Raw genomic sequence first — 19,532 nt, forward strand, 5'->3', positions numbered from 1 at the left:
ACGGCCACGTACATTCACATATATTCAACGATGCCGAAATCCACCGCACGGCATCAGCATCAGCATCAGCGGTACCAGCAACCAAAAACCCTTCCTTTCGACCATGCCAAAACTTCCAAAATAGCAATTTCGACAGCGCACAACAATGGTCTGCACCCGGAGCCAGCAGCAACAACAACAGATACAGCAAAAAATCTCATTTAGTGACGAATTAAGCGCCAAAACAGACAGCCGAATCAGTTAGTCAGAGAAGCGGTCGACACACACACACACACACAGAGAGAGGACCGTCCATCCCTTGGTTCCATAGTAGGATGTTTGGCCCCGTCGGCCGTTGGGCATTGTCAAGTGCAGCAAGTGCACAGGAGCAGGTCGCGCCGCCTTTTCATCCTATATATATGTATATATATGTATGGGATAACTCTGGGTGCTATCTATGTCCACGGATCGATTGGTTTGCCCATCTGTCCTCTATGTTCGCACAGCTCGTCTCTTCTTTATCAACATCATCCACATAGATTCATTCCTCCTGCGTTGCATTGCGTTGCCAGTTTGCTGTTGCGCTGATGGCGCTGTTTATGGCCTTAAACGCCATTTTGTGCGCGCTCATTCACGCCATGCCAGGACCTCAGTCCCTCAATCCTCCGTCACTCAGTATGTTGCTCACTCTGATGGCATTGTCTGTGCACTTGCACCAGCATCCAGCGGTAGCATCCAGTGATATGGGTGAGAGCGAAGCTTGCTCCCATTTTGACAGATTGTTGCAAGGGCAAGTGCAATATTAGAACATGATTTATTTATGCAATTTTTACCATAAAAGCGCGCTATTCTCGTGCATGCTCTGTCTCTCTATTCAGTTTCTTTTTTGGTTTTTCTCCCCTCTTTGCTGCTCCCTCTCTTTCCCCATTGCCCATTTTGTCTATCTATTGGCATTTGTCTATCATTTTGCTACGAGCTGGCAATTTGTTGTTTAAAAGGCAGGAGATCCAGCATCCAATGCAATCTACGAGGGTTGTGACACAAAGTTTTGGAATAGAACAACTTTTATTCAGAAGAAAACTAAACAAAGAGTGAATATGGAATTTGGTTTTTGGAAAATATAGTTTGGTAATTTGGAAATTAAAGCAAATTGTGATACTACCCTCGCTCTTGTGTGAATGTTGCTACCGTTTGGTGTAGTGAAATGTAGTCTCATGACCATTAGTCTATGTGTCGGCACGTCAATTTGTTTGTCTGTTAGTTGAGTTTTTGAGTTTGTCTGCTGACTGGCACTGTTGAAATTATGATATGCAGAGGAGGCGTTTGGTAGAGATATTCAATCTAGTTATGAACCAAAAGCTATTGTGCTTTTGTGAACTCATTGCTGTGCAATTAACGAGCTCAGAAATCTATTATTGGCCAAGTGTTGGCTGGAGTTGTTCATTTTTAGTTGATGAAAGGTAAAGATTACAGGTAAATGCTTCATTTTGAGAAAACTTCACTTACGTCAATGAGAATTTAATACCCAATACTGTTATAGCTTCTCCTACCAGGACTTCGACCACAGTAATAGAATGCATAATCAACATTTTTTCCTTAAATAATATGAAAGCAAAATATGCAAAGTGAAGTAATTCCAAAAGAAGAAAATATAAAATTCCACAGCGATAGAGAGTGAAAGAGAGAGAGAGAGAGAAAAAGCTGTTTGAGAAATAAATGAAGCACATTATAAATGCCAGAGTACATGCTAACTACAACAATTATCCTTAATGTTGCCAACAACTACAGCAAACGCCATTAGGTGAAGGAGCCATCCAACTTAGCTGGGGCGCTCTTTTGGCTCTTCTGGCTCCTGTCCAGCACTGATCACTTGTAAAAGAAAATTCAAATTAAAATGCTTCAAATGGTATGCAAAATAGTTGCAATTTTGCGCCAAGCGAACGCGGAATGCTCATTATTCATCTGGATGTGATGCTTCCGCTTCCCTCCTTCCGATATGGTAGGGCAGCAAAGTCAACGCATGATAATTTCAGGGGAAAAAGTAAAAAAGAAGAGAAATATCCTCTGGTGACAGTCAGCAAATTTTACAGCAGAATGCAATGAGAAACGAATCAATATCTCGCTTATGTTGATGGCCAAAACTCATTCAACTGTGTATGCTCTGGTCCTCTTGTCATCAGCATCAGCATCATTCTGATTCAACGATGAGTAAAACTGCAGTTAATTATAAGACTCCGCCGGTTCTCCTTCCTCTGTCAATCGGCTTTATTGTCTAGGAGCTGTGGCCGTGTGTGTTTGCTTATTGATTTACGGTAATAAGGACAACTCCCCAGTTTTGAAATGCATTGTTATAACTGCTATGTAACTGCTTAATATCAACCGAGGCACCCAAAGGACAAACGCATGTTAACAAGGCGTCGTAACACGCGACCATCCTCCAAAACACTAGCAAAACAACATTCAACCCTCAATTCCAATCCCTTGTGCTCTATGTGGTGTACGTGTGTGTGTGTGTGTGTGTGTGTGTGTGTGTGTGTGTGTAATCAAAGCCAGCTGCCGGCTGCATTCCATTTACCTTGCTCAGCCACTTTTCAATTATGTTATTAAAACAGAGCCCCAGAAGAACTTTTGCCCACTAAAATACTAGCCTGGCATTTCCGTAACGTTGCGTGTTTTGTGTGTTGAAACACTTGTTGTTGGCTTTTTTTTCTACTATACATATTTTTTGTTATTCCCTCTCTATAATTTTTTTTAAAACTAACTCATAAATGTTAGTGGCAAACATGAAAATTCAATTATGAATAATACTTGAAAAGGTTGACGCCCCAGCAATAAATGAATGTGTTGTAGAATTGGACGGCAACAGCAACAACGTCGACGACGACGACGGTTGGCCAAGTCTGTGGCTCAAGGCAATTTACATGGGCAAATATTATAACAAATCTATGATGAGTCGAGTCGAGTTCCATTTGCAATTGGAATCCGCAGATAGACAGACGGAAGAACTCAACAAACGACAGACAGACAGACATATTTACATCGTCGTCTAATTATGTCGGAATCAAGAGAGAGATAGAGAGAGGGGTGTGGGGTGTGGGGTTGGGTGGCAAATAACATTCAACCATTGGAAATTGTGACTGACTGTGTGTTGCGGCTGCAAATAAAAAATAAATATTTGCATTCAATTTCGCAAACGCGCCAACTTGCCAAAGGAAAATTGTGCGTAAAAAGCATCGGCATATTTGTTAACCTCAAGCAACAGACCAGACCGATTTCCATTGCGATTTCGATTTCCCAGACAAAATCGATTACCAACTGATTGACTCAATGGCTTGGCTTGGTTTGAGTTTCAATTGGTTTGAATTGGAGATGGGGTGGGGGAAGCAGGTGGATCAACTCTCTAGTATAGTAGGAGTTGGGGGTAGTCATAGTAGCGACAGCCAGTTAAAATGGTAATTGACTTTTACGCGAAACCGCAATGTGTTTGTAAACTTGTTGCCATGTTTTCCTATGCATGTTGTTGCTGTTGCTGTTGTTGTTGCTGCTGCTGATGTTGATGCTGTTCCCCAGTGCAATAACGCGACGAGCAGGAAAGCAAGCAAGCAAGCAAACTCGAATGCAATTTCACAAAATGCTAGCATAAGCCCAGGCGTCTCCCCTCTCCACAATGGAGGACGAACTGCTGCACAGGAAGCCAAAGGCAAAGGCAAAACTTGCTGCTCCTGCTACCCCATAATGTCATATTAGAGTTTATCAACTGGGATAGCTATGAAAATTTAGAGCACTGCCACCGCTCGCTCTTTCTATCCCCAACTGCTTGCTCTCTAGCCAAAAGGACGACACAGCCTGCAAATTTCAATTTCGCGCACACTTTGCACAGATAATAGAAATTTCTTTCTTTCTATCTCGGTTGCTGCTGCTGCTTCTGCTGCTGCTGCTCCTCAGTTGCAACTGCCGCTGCGTTTATTGACACAAATCGCAAACGCATTTGGCATAAGTACCGGCCAAACAAGCTGTCGCTCCCAACCCGTTGCCTTGCCTTGCCTTGCCCCATCCCCTCTCGTTCCTTGACATTTTTACTTATTGTTTTTCTTTATATACATTTTTTTTTTCCTTTTTCTCCTCCTTTTGAAGTGCTGCAAAGTATCTGGGTTATGAGTGGTTTAATGGGACACTCACTCTTTGTAAGCAAGAAACTACTACTAACACTACTGCTGCTACTAGAATCTTTTTCTTTGTTCGTTCGGCTTGGTTGATTTTAAGAAAGTTTTGGCTAGTGAGGAGAGAAAGGGGATTACTCTCTAAGCTGCTTAGAATGTGTAATGCAATAGTTTAGCAAAGACTGAGTATACAAAACGGAAAAGCTTAAGAACCTGTCCATCGGCATTTCCAACTAAACGATATTAAAGATCATTGTCCTATGGGAATAAGTGATTTTTTTCAATTAAAGACTGAGAATAATTGTCATGATAACTAATTTAGTTGAAAGCTAAATAAACTAATTACTGATAAAGAATATATTTCTCACTATTGAGCCCTACTCAAAGTAAGGAAAGCAAGTCTCACAAAAATCGAACTTTAAGTCATAGCAAATAATAAGATTAATATCTTAATTTAGTTTAGTTTAATTGTAAAGATTTATGACCAACTATACTTAAGAACTGATGCAATTCCAAAGGTAAAGTCTAAAATTAAAGCAAAACTCATTTAAAATGGCGTCAGATTTTGGCCGTCAGTTTCCAAATGACAATCAGCATCAATATAGAATATTAGCATTTGCTCGTTTTGTTGCATTCTGATCATTTGTCAATCGGTTAGTCGTTGTGTCTCCCAGAACACATTAAATCAGATTAAGGTCCGACATTTTCGTTACGGTGCAGATAATTTACAGTTGACCCTAACATAATTCCATCATCTGTCTCTGTCATTGGACTAACTAATGCTGCCGTCTGCCGTCTGCCATCTAACCAATGTACACCTTACCATAACTGTGCCACATTTGCCTGATTAGCTTCTCAGCTGCTTCAGCAAACAGATGCCTAAAACCACCCACCCACCGTAGCAAGCACCACTACAACATCCACTAGCAACTTGAACAATGAAATATATTTTTAATCAAGCCAAATCGAATTCAAAGCAATACACCGGTGCCTCATTATTTAGGCAAATGTGTTGCCATTAACTACACAACGGTCCGAACAACATTTTGGGCCTTGGGATTGGGCTCAGAGCCCAAGCGGTGGTAATGCCGCAGATGAGGAGGAAGAGGAGGGTAAAAGAGAGATTCACAGTTGACCCAAAACGCAAATTGACAAATGTTGCCACTTAATGTGCTACAGGGCAAATGTTAAACAATTTTGTGTTTTATTTTGTATGCCAAAAATACAAACTAATTAATATGAGAAATGTCAGGGGAATTGCTGCCAACGCGAGGAGGTAAAATAGGCAGAGCGCGAATAAGAAGAAGAAGGAGGAGGATCAGGAGGAGGAGGAGAAGTAGCAGTAGCTGGAGTAGGAGTACGTAGGAAAAGGTGGATGGGTGGATGTGGATGCCGTTGGCACGCATTGAATTTTATTTGATTTTGTAAAAATTTAATTTCGACAAGGAATTTTTCTTAGCATGTCGACACTAGGCGGCAATTTCTCAATGTTGTGTCTCGCGGAGGTCTTCAAGTCTGATGTAGCTGGAAAACGAAATGAATGAGGCATCAGCCACTCACACAGCAAGCGAGTGAGTGAGTGAGTGAGTGAGTGAGTGACTTGGCTGACGACTTCCTACAGTTTGTTAAGGGAATTTTGCATTTTGTTTGAATTATTGCCTTCATTAAGATTGCGTTGTTGATTTCGTTATTCTTCTCTCTCTTGGGTTTTTTTTTCCTCGCTTCTCCTCTGCCCCGTCACAGCCTGCTGCTGCCAGTTGCACAGAGAGTGAGCGACAGCATGACTCCGCCTTTCCCATTTTCAATCCCATTGCTTCACCAGGTTCCCAGGTTTTTCCCATCCATGAATCTTGGTGATACACCTAACCACCGGCATCATCTCCAACACCCGCTTCTACAATTTCTTATGTCCTATTTGTTTGAATGTTGTGACTGCACTTGACAATAAATTTTATTGTACCTACGCAGACGACACAAATTGTCGCAACGGCTGTCTTTGGCATATTTTTAGCTTAATTGTGAATGAAGTTGCTTTTCCTCTTTGCTTGCTTGCCACCCATCATCATCGTCGCCGACGTCGTCGTCGTCCGCATCATTATCATCATCATCGTCATCATCATTCTCATCAACCTCATCGTCGTCTATGCCATGTGCTGACATGTGCCACGACGGGATCTGAGAGTCTTTGACTGGCTGACTGACTAACTGACTGGCTGGCTTGCCTACGCGAGCATAATTGTGCGAAATTCATTCATATGGAAAATTTTTGTTGCCAGTCATAATTATGCCATTATTTTTGCCTTCCTTGCCGCCTTCCTATCTGATTGGGTCAAAGAGTTTTGGCTAATGGTTAATATTGGGTGGGCGATGTTTTTCAATATTTATTCAAGTCGCAACTAAGTATAATGAAAATTCTTGCCGCCTATGACTGCATTGTAATTTACATTTTACTTTTTCGTTTTTTTTTTTTGGTGGACTTTTCCTTTCTTTTTTTGTCAATAGCCGCGGGGCATTGCAGGGCAAACTTTCCAAATTTAACGCTCGACACAATGGGACACGGATAGGAGTATATTTTTTCTGGTGCAGTAGCAACAACAAGCCGTATAACAATTACAACTAGCAACTCCCCGGGCAAGAGCTGGCATGGATGGCTGTATGGATGGTTGGTTGGGTTGGTTGGTTGAGGTTGGCTTATGCAAACAGGAAACGCATAATGAACCACAGGCCATTCCCGGAGTCACACTCCCATTCTGACTGTGACTGCGACTCCAACTCCAACACCGAATCCGACTCTTTATATCCAACACTGACTGGCTTTCATTCATTTTTGAGCGGTTTCGTGGTTAACAACCGCTTCCTTATCCTTATTATTTTAATGCCTGCGGCAACATTTCATCTTACTTACTTTTCCCTTCATATTTCCCTATTTCTTTCATTCGTTTTTCTTTTTTCGCTTTTCGTTTTTGAGTTTTTTAAAGAATTTTCATGGCATTTTTTCAGTCTTTTTGTTGCTGTTATTCCTTAAATATTTTAACTACTGCACAAAAGGTAGGACGAGAGAGGCAAGAGAGGGCTTCTACTAGTACTAGTAGTTGGTACTTGGGGTTGGGTTATACTACCTGTTTGTCTGACTGAGTGTCTGGTAGCTGGTTCGCCTGTTCTTTGTGCACATAATTGAGGTTAACTGCGTCCAGATGCGCCAGGAAACGCTCAGCCCATTGTTGCAAAGTGTGCCAAAAGGAAAAGTAAACATTTTTTTTCGAGTTTTCCCCCCTTCCTCCCTTAAATCTACATGCCGTCGCCGTCCTTTGCAAATTGTTAGTCTTTAACCATTGCAATTAACGGCAAACTGAAAGTGAAATTTAAAGAAAAATTTCAGTTTTTTTGATTGAAAATTTAAGAAAATTCAATTAACATGGGTGTTGGGCTAATGGTTATGGAGAATGTAATGGACTTTTTCCTTTGCCAGATCTGTGTGTTTTTGGTACCTATCACCTCTCTTTCTCGCTCTTCTCCCTCATCATCAATTCAGTTGATAATTATTTTTACGCGAAACGCAGCAAAGGTGCATTAAAAATGCAAATAACACTTTGCCACTTTGATGGGCTGTCGCGTGGCTGTTGCCAGTGTTGTCACGTTTGGTGTTTTATTAATTTATTAAATTAAAAAACAAAGACCAAAGAGGTAGAAAGACACAAAGATATAAAAAGAGAGTGAGAGAGCGCGCGACCGCCGTGCAAACTCTCTCGCATATGTAATTGAAAATTTATGAGTGCAAATAAAAAGTATAAAAAAAAAACCGAAACCAACTCAGAGGACAGAAAAATAAATAAATAAAACGAAACAGGAGCCCAAAAAAAAAAGAGTTCAACCTGCTGGGCGAATTGCTGTCAATCGTATGTATTCTATGAATTATTAATTATATTTCCTTCACACACACACACACATACAGCAGGCAAGAGAGAGACACGGGATAGGAAAAGAGAACACGGTACATGTGTAGCAATCAGATAACTTTGACATACTTACACAGTGTTGCATTGCGACATTGGATTGTGTGTCGCCTGTCAGGCATGATTTTGACAGGCGCTTTGCAACACTGCGTCGACAGCATTCCCTTGAGAGAGAGAGAGAGAGAGAGAGAGAGGGGACGACAACGATACAACTCACTAATAAAATTATTAACCAAAAATTGAGGAAATGCGCTAAGCGTAACATTTCTACCCGGCTGCCTAATAAAAGGCAAAATTAGTATAATCTAATTACCTGTCACGCATTATTTGCTTCGAATTTCGAATTTCATTGCGTAGCGAATAGTAAAGTTGGATCGGCAATGCCTTGTGATAATTTCAGCTGCCTCGATTTTTCTCCATTTCCTCCACCATCCCATCAGCAACCACTAAGAGCCTGAGGAATAGGTAATGTGAGTCTGGTAGCCCCTTTTCTTTTGTATATGTGTGTGTGTGGACTAACCAACCCTGAGGACATACCATACCAGAGAACCAAGACCCACACAGACTACTCCGAATCCCCCTGCCATTGCCGTGTCCTGCCCAGCTTTATTTATTGTGCGTTGTGCCCTGGGGACAGTCAAGCTGCACACATATTTTGCCATTTTCTTTCAAGGCGAGTTTGTGTCTCTCTGTGAATTATTCAGAGAGCTGGCATCGATTGAGCCGCCAAACTGAACCATTGGCATCTTCTTCTTCATTGGCATCTCTCTTACTTGCTCGACCCAATTGCTGACAGTTTATTTGCCAAATTGCTTGCATGTAATATGAAACTTTACTTTGTCGTCGTTGTCGGGCTAATTTTTTTCCTTTTTTTTTTTTATTAGTTTCCCAGTGAGTCAGAAAAGGAGAGGACAAAAAACGGTGTGTGTGCTAAATCGAAAATCTGAAACACGCGTCTCGCAACCTCATTCCATCCTATTTCCATTATTTTTTTTTTGCCTGAAATCCATGGCATGGTCTCTGGACCGTATAGGGATCGCTGGCAATCCACTAATACAGCATGACTCACTGATTTTTCACGTTGCGCTTATCTTTATTTTTTGAATGGTCCACCCCTTCTGCCATTCCTTCTCCTGACCATAATTCAAAAATTTTAAATTTTTGGAAAAATCTTTTGCCAGTCACACACAAACACACACACAGAGACACACAGTTATTGTTGCGTTATAAATCTAATTAGAATATGTGCCCGCGCCCCGTTTTTGAATATGCACGTACAAATAGCATATTCCCTTTCGTACTTTTCGTACTCCTCTTTAACTCCATCTCTGAATTTTTGGTCTGGCCAGGATTTCATTCTCATTTCATATGCTTGCCGCATCTGCCCGCATCTGAAAATTGCCATTGGCGGGCGGCGCCTGTGCGTCTGGGCAATAAATTTGATTTGTTTCAAATTACAGTACAAAAAAGCAATGAACAATCTTTCTCTCTCTCTCTTCTTTTGGGCTCTTTTTTGTTACTTCTTTTTTTATTTTTTGTATTTGGCTGCATTTGGCATTATTCGTTAAGCCGCCAAATCGAATCTTACTTGTGGTTACTCTTTGTGGGCAATTTTCATAATTTACATAAGCAAATCAAATTGTAAATGTAATTTTCAGGGGGGATTGACTGACTGACTGCCGATGTCTTTTCTCCTATGGCTTTTATGTCACACAGAATGGAACTATGTTGAGTGGATGGCGTAGATTGAAGCTTCTCCTTTTTTTTTTTTTTGTTGCTCGGTTGGAAATTGTGTCAACCTTTTGGCTAGAGAATTCCATTTTGTGCGTCTTTTGTGTTTTGCTATTATGTAGTCTCTCTGTGTGTGTGTGTGTGTTTGTGGGTGATGCGTCAAAGAATTTGGCTCAAGTGTGGGTAGTAAGAAGCCCACACATTTACACACACACACACACACACCTTTCTTAATGTGCGTATGTATGCATGTACTTACCTTTGGGAAAATTCTAGAAAGAGTTAAAAACATTTCTTCAAAGACACTAAAGAATTCTTTTGATTTTTGCACAAAAATTCCATTTAATTACATACACATGTACATATATTTATTTAATTGACACATTATGTCAAAGCTTATTCAAAAAGTTATCGATAAATTTGCTCAACTTTCACTGCTGTCAAAAGGTAGAGAGAGAGAGGCTTTCAACACTGTTATTGTTGTTGTTGTCATTTCATTTGACAGGCATTTTCTTTTCCGGACGTGTAGTGTGCTTGTGCTCCTAGTGAAAATTGTGTTAAATTTTTGTTTTAATTGTGAAAAAGAATTATTATTTAAAAGAACAAGAACAGTAACAGAAAACCAAATTTAATTCATACACACACAAAATATTTGGTAAAGTCGTGTGAGCAGAAACAAAAAAGACAAAAAGGCTGCATAATGAATTGGTCGAGTGCGGCACACTAAAGGTTTCTCCAACATTTCCATTTCTCCCCCCGTCCCTCTGTCTGACGCTCTCTCGCTCTTTTCGTCTCGCCACTTCGTAAGAGAGCAAAAAATACAATAAAGGAAGGAAAATAAGAAAAAGAAAATTATAAACGAAGTTGGCGTTTGGCCTGACGACAGGCTTTCAGTTTGCTGTCAACTTTTTGCTTTTGCTTTCTTGGAGGGCACAGAAAGAACACACAATTTGTATTTGCGTATATAGTACGCAGAACTATATGTCGTTTGGGTCGTAATACGCCGCATTGGTAGCAATGTCCACTGCGCTAGCAGCGACGGCAAGTGCAGCTAGCACAGCAACGACGACTCCAGCTCTGCTTTCGGCTACGGCTACGGCTACGACAAGCACCTCCAATACTAGTTCAACTACTACGACTACTATTACTGCCGCCACTACTACAACCACTATCCCAATAAAATCAGTGTCAGGACTGTTAGGCGTTTCCCCAGAGAAGGCGGAAGTGACAGGTAGAATGCCCTCGAATCTTGTGGAGCAACAACAGCAACAGCAGTCAGTATCTGTAGTAAGTCATCATCTTGTCGATATCAATGGCAATGAGAAGAGTGTGAGTTCAAATAGCCAAGCATCATCGGTTGGAGTTCTACAAAAGAATTTGAAAGCAAAAGTCGAGCCAAAGTTCCAAACGGAAAAGCACGAAATCACGAGTAACGAAGAAAAACCAATTCAAGATCCCTCAGTCGGGGGTGAATCCAAGCAAACGCAAACCGCCGCTGCCCACACCTTTCCCCGTCCTCCAGGTGGCTATAAATACTCAATTGAGTTTCTCTACAGTATTGGATCCACCATGGCTGGCATGACCCTGAACATTCCGACGCCTGCATCGATTACACCGCGTTCAATGCGTACCACCCCGCCGCCACAGCCGCTGGCTCACCTACCACTGCTGCAGAATACAATGGCAATGGGAATGAATATGGGCATGGCAATGGGTGGCGTTTCGCCAAGGCCGCTACGTTCTGGAGGCACTCCGCCGGATAATCGTTTTGTTGGAGGCGGCAGCTCTGCAGCCGGAGGATTAAACACGGGAACATCATCTCCTGGCAACAGTAATGTATCACCCACACAATATATCTATCCGGGCTATATACCCAGCGGTCCACAACGGCGTCTGTGGCATGGAGACAATGCGGTTTGGCAATTCGATCGCAACTATCCGTACAACCAGGGCTATTCCTCACAGTATGGGTTCCCTATGATGCCAATGGGTTTCGAGCATGCATATGGTGGACAACGTTTCGTCTATCCGGGTTACTATAATCAGGCAACTTCACCAACTACTTCCCGTGGCAGTCGTCATCCATCACCAAATTCTTTGTCGACATCGCCAACAGTCAACGGCAATCAACAACAGCAGCAGCAGCAACAATCACCGCAGCAACAGCAACAATCACCGCAGCAACATTCTGAAAACGATAGAGAGATGCCACAAACGGAAGCAGTATCAGAACAGTCCAATCACACTGGCAATGGAAATGGACATCATGTGCCACCATGGCGCCCCCATAGCTTTGACCGTACTTCAACTTCTGGATCACGTGATCACTATGGAATGGGCGGACGCCAGCAATCTGCTCCAGGTCATACTGCGTCCAAATCTTTTTACAATAGCGGGCTTCTGAATGATGCCAACGGAAGTGGAGTTCGTTTTAAGCAATCTTTTGACCAGAGATCTGGCCAACAACGTAGCAATCAGCAAAGTACGGTTACTTCGAATGGAAATACTAATACCAGCGATCAAACTCAGAGCTTAAATACGAACAATTGTAGTAGCAGCAGCTATCAATCCAACAGTAACAACGCGAATAATAATAATAATAGTAGCAACAATAGCAACAACAACAACAACAACAATGGTAATATGAATAATAATAATAATTCTAAAGTAAACAATAGCTATCAGCCGTCAGACTTTAAGCCACGCGGACGCGAACGTCAGAGCATAAAACGTGGTAAATATAATTTACAGGGCAAAGAAACGAACTCCAATTCATCGGGCTCACTGTCCACATCATCGTCAAAGTCCCAATTGGATCGACGTGCCGATGGTGCTAGCTCCAATACGTCCTTATCGCCGCACAAGCATCGTCAACGGAGCTATCGCAATCGCTTTCGGTACGGTCCCGCTCCCGAAGTAGAGAGAAAAAGCCAAACGCCTACGTATCAACCACATATCGCAAATAATCGTGTGCCAAAGTATCCGTCAAGTAGTTTTCAGCAAACTGCAACCATGGACTATATGAAGCAACAGAACCGCCAGCATTCGCGCTACTATCAATCCCGTCACATGGACGGCTACGGCTATCAGCCGGTTGGTCCACATCATCATCATCATCATCATCACTATATGATGTATTCCGTTCAGGGACATGTAAATATGGGAACTGATGGCAATGGCAATCCATTGATGGACAGTAACGCCACTCCCGAGGGTGAGCAGCCGCTTGATATGGACTTTCATAATCATCACTTTGCCATGGATGTACAAAATGGTGTCTACCACCCGAATGCCTACAAACAAGATATATCCGATATGGATAACTGCTGTCAATTGTCACAAGATAGCTCTCTGTGTGGTGGACTCGAGATTGATGACGGCCAGTCCTATGCAAGTCTCATGGCCAGTTCCGATAGTGGCGATTCCGAAAGCGAACTGAGTGATACATCGGTGGAGTCCCTGGTGCGACACATAACAGTCGATTGTCTTGCCAAGGCAATGAGTGCACAATTACCGGATTTGAATGGTCCCAATCTGGTGCCCTATGGCGATATGCAGAATCTTAAAGAGCTGGAGCGCAAAAGCCAAATGGCTCTCAGTAATGGCTATAAATGCATAAATACCCCAAGTACTCTCAATTGCTGTGGTGATATGCTGAATGTTGTCTTTCCAGTGGAATTGGAGGAGGATCATAAAGCCCAACCCTCGGTTAGTGAAGATGCGGATGACGACTCGTCAGAGGCTTCGGCCCTCTCCTGTAGTCCCTCGGCCTGCTCTAGCAAAAGTACAATGGGCAGTGTTGCTGTCGCTGCCAAGGCAAACATAATAATGGTAGGTTATTTAAATAAACAATTTTTGATAATATAAAACTCAAACTTTGCCTCACCAACAACATGCAGGACGAATCGCCTGATAGCGATTTGCCCATCATTATGCACAATCGCTATTGGCGCGAATTCTTTGGCTACACGCCCGCTGATCGTTTCCTATTGAGGGCCAAATTAATCGAAATGAAGCGTCCGCCACGCACAGTGCCCAGTCGTGCCAAATGGGATCACTTATCGTTGGGTATATGGCACAAATTTGTCGATGCACAGCAAACCTGTCAACTGTACAAGACCAAAATGCGTTTGTGGCGTTCCATTTACTCTGTGACCATGGTAAGTTGAAAAATCAATTGGAGAATTGCGGTGGAGACAATAAATTCTTGTATTCCATTGCCAAACAGGACACCTATCCAAGGTATGGGCTCTATTTGGTGGGGTCGTCCATCTCGTATTTCGGTTCGAAATGTTCCGACATGGATATCTGTATGTTGGCTTGCACCAATCCAAATATTGATCCACGCATGGAGGCAGTATATCATTTACAATTAATGCGAGAGCTATTGAGCAGCACGGATATGTTTCAAGATTTCAATTTAATCGAAGCACGTGTGCCTATTCTTCGTTTTACCGATCGCCGTCACAAAGTCGAGGTGGACATTAATTTCAACAACTCGGTGGGCATTCGCAATACTCATCTGCTCTACTGCTATTCGCAGTTGGAATGGCGTGTTCGTCCCATTGCTCTGACAGTCAAACAATGGGCTCAATATCATAATATCAATAATGCCAAAAATATGACCATTTCTAGTTATTCCCTTATGTTGATGGTTATACACTATCTCCAGGCCGGTGTTAGTCCACCGGTTCTGCCCTGCCTGCACAAGTTGTATCCGGAGAAATTTGGTCTATTGCAGCCAAATGATTTTGGTTATGTGGACATGAATGAAATAATTGGACCCTATCAATCGGATAATCGTCAGCCATTGGGTGAGCTCTTGCTTGGTTTTTTGCACTATTACAGCGTGTTCGAGTATAGCAAATATGTTATATCGATACGTGTGGGCGGAGTCCTGCCTGTGGATGTATGCCGCAGCTCGAAGGCGGCCAAAAACGATATCCATCAATGGAACGAGTTGTGCATCGAGGAGCCCTTCGATCAAACGAATACGGCACGCTCGGTCTATGACCCAATTACCTTTGATCGCATTCGTACCATCTTTTTGGCCAGCTACAGACGTTTGGAATCCACACGCAATCTTAGTTCCATATTCGAGCACTACGATGGACCAACTATTGGTATGCAGCCGACTGCTGGTGACTCGGAACATGATTTCGATGGCCATTATGTGAAGTTGTCATCAAGATCGGGTTCAACTAATGAATTATTAATACCCTCGCCAAAGGAGTCCATTCATATGTTGGAAAAGGCCTCTACTCTGGTTTGGAGGGAAACGACTGGAGATGAGCAGAAATCTAGCTTGCTGCTGGAGAAGGACACCACCAGCGGATCGATTGAGAAATCTGTGAGCGGCAACACCAATACAACAAACAACACCACTACCAACACTACCACAATCCTTACCACCACGACCACGACCAACACCACCACCACCACCACCGACTCCGACACCACCGAAACTACCAATATCATCGATACTACTACCAACACTATAACCACTGACAACATCCCAGCTACGACTACCTCCATCACTACGGGTACAACAAAAAATCAACTGGCTGATGACCATGTGGCCTCCGTGCCACCACTAGCTTAGCATAGGTCTTCTTTTCAAGGCAGCACTCTCAGAACTATCATTGTAGATTCCTGCTGAAGAGCCTCAAAAATGAAAAAAAAAATTTAAGGTTGTCATGTTTTTATGTAGTTCGAAGAGCGTAGCTGCTGATATTGGCACAACGCATTTACACCTTTAAATTTTACGTTGGATATAATTAAATAGGAAATTTACATTTAGATTCTCTTCTCTTCACAGTTGAAAAGATTTCGCGAAAAGCAACCAATCAAAATAGCAGACCAAAGAAAATCAAAAATACAAAACCCAATTCTTCACTTTTCTCTCTTCATTTTCACTTCAAAGACGGAAAAAAATTGGTCGCAAAAAAAACATTAAAATTAGCCAAAAAATAGCTTCAAGTTTTGAGCAAACCACAATAAAATAAGTAAAAAATTTAAAAACTAAAAAAAAAAAAATAATAAAAATTAAAAAACCGGAAAAAAATAAAAGCAAAAATCAAATGCAAAGCACACAAAAAATTAAAAAATAATAATTAAAAAAAAAAAAAAAAAAATATTAAAAATTCCTAAAAGTAAAAAAAATTATAAAATGTGAAAAACGTAAAAAAAAAAAAATTAATATAGCACAGCAAAAAGAAAGCAGAAAGCAGGGGCCATAACCACATGCATACACACACCCAAAACAAACCAACACACACACAAACACACACTTTTTCAATGCCACCTCAACTTGATACAATTTTCTACGAACTTTTTTACTCTCATACACAACACTAAATCTGAAAAAAAAGTAAAACCCTTTAATGAAAACACAAACACAATTTTATAACAAAAATCCTAGAAAAACTACAAAAAAAGTGCGCTATTTGTCTTCACAGAAATAATTCAAAGTGACCAAGACTAATTGCAGTCCAAGAACAGAGAAAAGTTTTTTCCTTTGACAACTAGAAGACAGCGCCAAAATATGAAAAAAATAAATGAAAATCTGCAAATATCAGAAAAGATAAGAGAAATTTCGTTATTGTTTGAATTGAATATCAAATGACAAACTAACTAACAGGATTTACTGTTTTAGGTTTGAAGTGTGTGTGTGATGCTCTCAAAATAACACTCTGGGGAATGCCGAAAATTCTGGCACATGTTAAAACCAAAATTATCTAAAGAAATCAAATCACAAATTGCATATGCAATACGTACGCACACACACAGCAGCTGTGTTATTGACCATCGAGGGATGGGTGGGAATGGTGGGTGAGGAGAGGCGTTACCGTGCCGCATTACATCAATGGCAATTTGTTGTCTGCATCTGTTGAGGCAATGCCAGGAGAGAGCCATCATCAATGATGGTATCAGTGGCAACCAAAAATGTCAGTGCAGCAAATTATTTCATCAATTGCAATGCTCGATTTCAGTGGCATCGGTGGTTGGTTGATTGGTGCTGATGGTCTGATGGTGGTGGCACTGCTTCATGTTGAGTAATTGATATAATGTCAGAAAGCAAGCACCTCAATCACCATCCTCCCACTGCCATTTGCCATTTCCATTCACCCACCAACCCTAAACAACACGGGGGATTTCGGATAAGGCCTTAGAACGTGCTGCAATGTAATATCATGGCATTGCCATAATCGTCTCTCTCATCATTATCATCATTCACATTTTGGGGCGACAATGTTGCACAATTGTCACATTAATTTGTGCATATGGGAAAATTTTTGGCAATTAAACTGGTCAATGAGCTCCTTTTCATTTGGGGCATTGGGAATGTAATTAAAGCCATTGTTAATATAATTTTGCGAATTTGCATTTGCATTTTGGCATGCCAAATCAAAGCAAATTCCATTAATTGTTCTAAAAAGAAAAATTTGCACAACAAAAGCCGCCTTAAACGTTGCACGTTGAATCAAAAGGGAAAGAGAATTGCTTAGGAGATGACTGGGTGTTGGTTGAGGTCTTCATTAAAATATCACGAAAATTAATCTGCCAACAATTTGCGCCCCTTTTTTTGCCCTGTTGCAGTAGCAGCTGCAGCTGCCATTAAAATTCCTATTCAACTTTGTCCGGTTTCTGTCTGGTTCGGTCTTTGGACCTCGTATAATAATTATTCATTGTCATTGTAATTGGCGTGCGGGCGCTAAATGGAATCGGGCAAACATAAAGGGAAAGATCTGAAGGAAGAAAGAGTGAGAGATGTGATGGGTAGAAAGAGTAAAGGTAGAAAGTTTTGACAACTTGTGACATTTGCTTGCCTTTTGTAACTCGATTATTTGTGGAGCTTCCCCTCCCAGAAATGGAGAGAGAGAAACCAGGAGCCAGTGTGTTGTCTGCCTGTGCCATCGGTTTGGATGCTTGCTCGATTACTTATTGCTTGGACACTTTTTTCATTATTATTTTCTCACATGAGCTAGGGAAAACGAGAAACAAACAAAGAGACTGAGTAAGTGAGAGAGAGAGAGGTGGCCAAAGAAGGACCGATTACTCCCCATGGATATTATTGGTTTAGAGTCTGGAGTTTGGGGTTTGCTTTTGGGATTGGGTTTGAGATTGTTATATTGTCTGTGGCACGTACTGGAATTTTCATTTTATGTCATTTCAATTTTCCTGCCTGCCGGTTTTTACTCTTCTTTTACACATTTTTTTTTTGCTTTTTATAGACGCAACGAAAATGAATTGAACGGAAAAAAAGGTTTAAATTGAAAGATGCAACAACAAATGCTATGACTATAGGCCGAGTTTGCCTTTCTTTTTTTTATAGTACGGTTTTTGCCTTTGGGACTTTTGTTGATGTTCCAGGTCCCAGACCAGGCAGTGGCCCGTCACAGTCCCAGTCCAAGTCCCAGTCGCAGTCCCACTCCCTGTTTTCCTGTTCATGATGAGATTGTTGTTTATTGTTGTTAGAATTTCCCAAGCTGTATATTGGTTGTCATCCATCTCTCTCTCTCTCTCTCTCTCTCTCCCTCTCTCTCTGGGACATTCAGTTTGTTGGCCATGAGTAACAAATTACCTGCGGCATGTGAAAAACTGCAAAAGTGTTGACAGCTTTGGGCCCTAAGTAAATGACCGATACGGTGAGTTCATCTGCCACTTGTGCTTGTTTTCTTCTAGAGAAGGGCCGGAAACTTATAGGCAGTTGGGTGATTTGGGAGTTGATTTATAACTATTGACTACTTGACCATAAAACTAATCATTATTCTATTTATTCTTCTAATTGCAGGTAAGCTCATTACACAACATAAAACATAATTCAAGTGCCATAGAAAAAAAGCCCTAACAACAATAAACAATTTTAGCGTAAGTGCTTGTCTACAATTTTAATTAGTTTTAAATGGAATTTAATGCATTTTTGTTTGTTGTATTTGTATTTCAACACCCTTACACCATGGGCATATTAGTTTTTAGCAGGCTGCCAATAAAACTTCATCGACTTGGAGGTGGTCAAAGTAACCGATATAAATATGGCGAGGTATAAGTTAAATATTGGCAAAAGATAGTTATGAAATATCATAAATAAATCCAATTTGCAAGGGTATATAATGTGCAGCTTTAATCTGCTCGGGTCTCCGTGTTTTTTGTTGTAGTTTTTTTTTCCAGTTTTGTTTTGTTGCTATTTTAGTTTTTTAATGGTTTGTTAGTTGTTGCCATGTGTGGCATGTTTTGGTTAGCCAGCTGCTGCACTTAGCATAATTTAACTTCTATCCTCCCCACCGACAAACAACGACACAAGGACATGCATTCAATTTTAATTTTCAATACAATAAATCATGGGCAAGTCGTGATAAATGACATGCACAATATTTTGCATAATTTTGGGCGTTCAGGAGTCTTTTGGAAAGTGTGTGTGTGTATATGTTTATGAATTCCCGCGCAATTAGAATTGCATTAAATATTTAAAATGTTTTTCTTCACGGTATAATGTTCGTCGCAGCGGATTTTGAATGCTCTAACCTAATGAAAGGGTAATAGAAATAAAAGATCATAGAACAAATGCTCACATGGGAAAAGGTAATTATTTTTAATAATTTTATTTCAACATGAAAGCTTTTCATATACATTTCTTTATCTTCAAAGAAACCGCCAAGGTATACATATTAGCCTTTCAATTTCGAATGTCCCTAGACAGTTTTTAGAT

At 41.1% G+C, this 19,532-nt stretch overlaps 2 protein-coding genes across 7 annotated transcripts in view; both read left to right on the top strand.

Moving 5' to 3' along the window:
* The window catches only part of LOC6650487 (homeotic protein female sterile), a 161,564-nt gene that overhangs the window by 72,802 nt on the left and 69,230 nt on the right, over positions 1-19,532 (top strand). The gene's annotated exons all lie outside the window — the stretch shown is intronic.
* On the top strand, positions 10,485-15,591 carry LOC6650843 (poly(A) RNA polymerase gld-2 homolog A). Its single transcript, XM_023180011.2, has 3 exons — positions 10,485-13,654; positions 13,723-13,983; positions 14,052-15,591. Exons 1-3 carry the CDS (start codon positions 10,841-10,843, stop codon positions 15,423-15,425), a joined length of 4,449 nt encoding a protein of 1,482 aa, XP_023035779.1. The 5' UTR covers positions 10,485-10,840; the 3' UTR covers positions 15,426-15,591.

Source organism: Drosophila willistoni, chromosome 3R (assembly GCF_018902025.1).
Source record: "Drosophila willistoni isolate 14030-0811.24 chromosome 3R, UCI_dwil_1.1, whole genome shotgun sequence".
NCBI classification, from domain to species: Eukaryota; Metazoa; Arthropoda; class Insecta; order Diptera; family Drosophilidae; genus Drosophila; species Drosophila willistoni.

Excerpts from the sequence above, each read along its gene's own strand:
- LOC6650843 (XM_023180011.2), top strand. The coding sequence starts at position 10,841 with ATGTCCACTGCGCTAGCAGCGACGGCAAGTGCAGCTAGCACAGCAACG. Across the intron at positions 13,655-13,722 it reads CCAAGGCAAACATAATAATG|GACGAATCGCCTGATAGCGA; the intron begins GTAGGTTATTTA and ends AACAACATGCAG. Across the intron at positions 13,984-14,051 it reads CCATTTACTCTGTGACCATG|GACACCTATCCAAGGTATGG; the intron begins GTAAGTTGAAAA and ends ATTGCCAAACAG.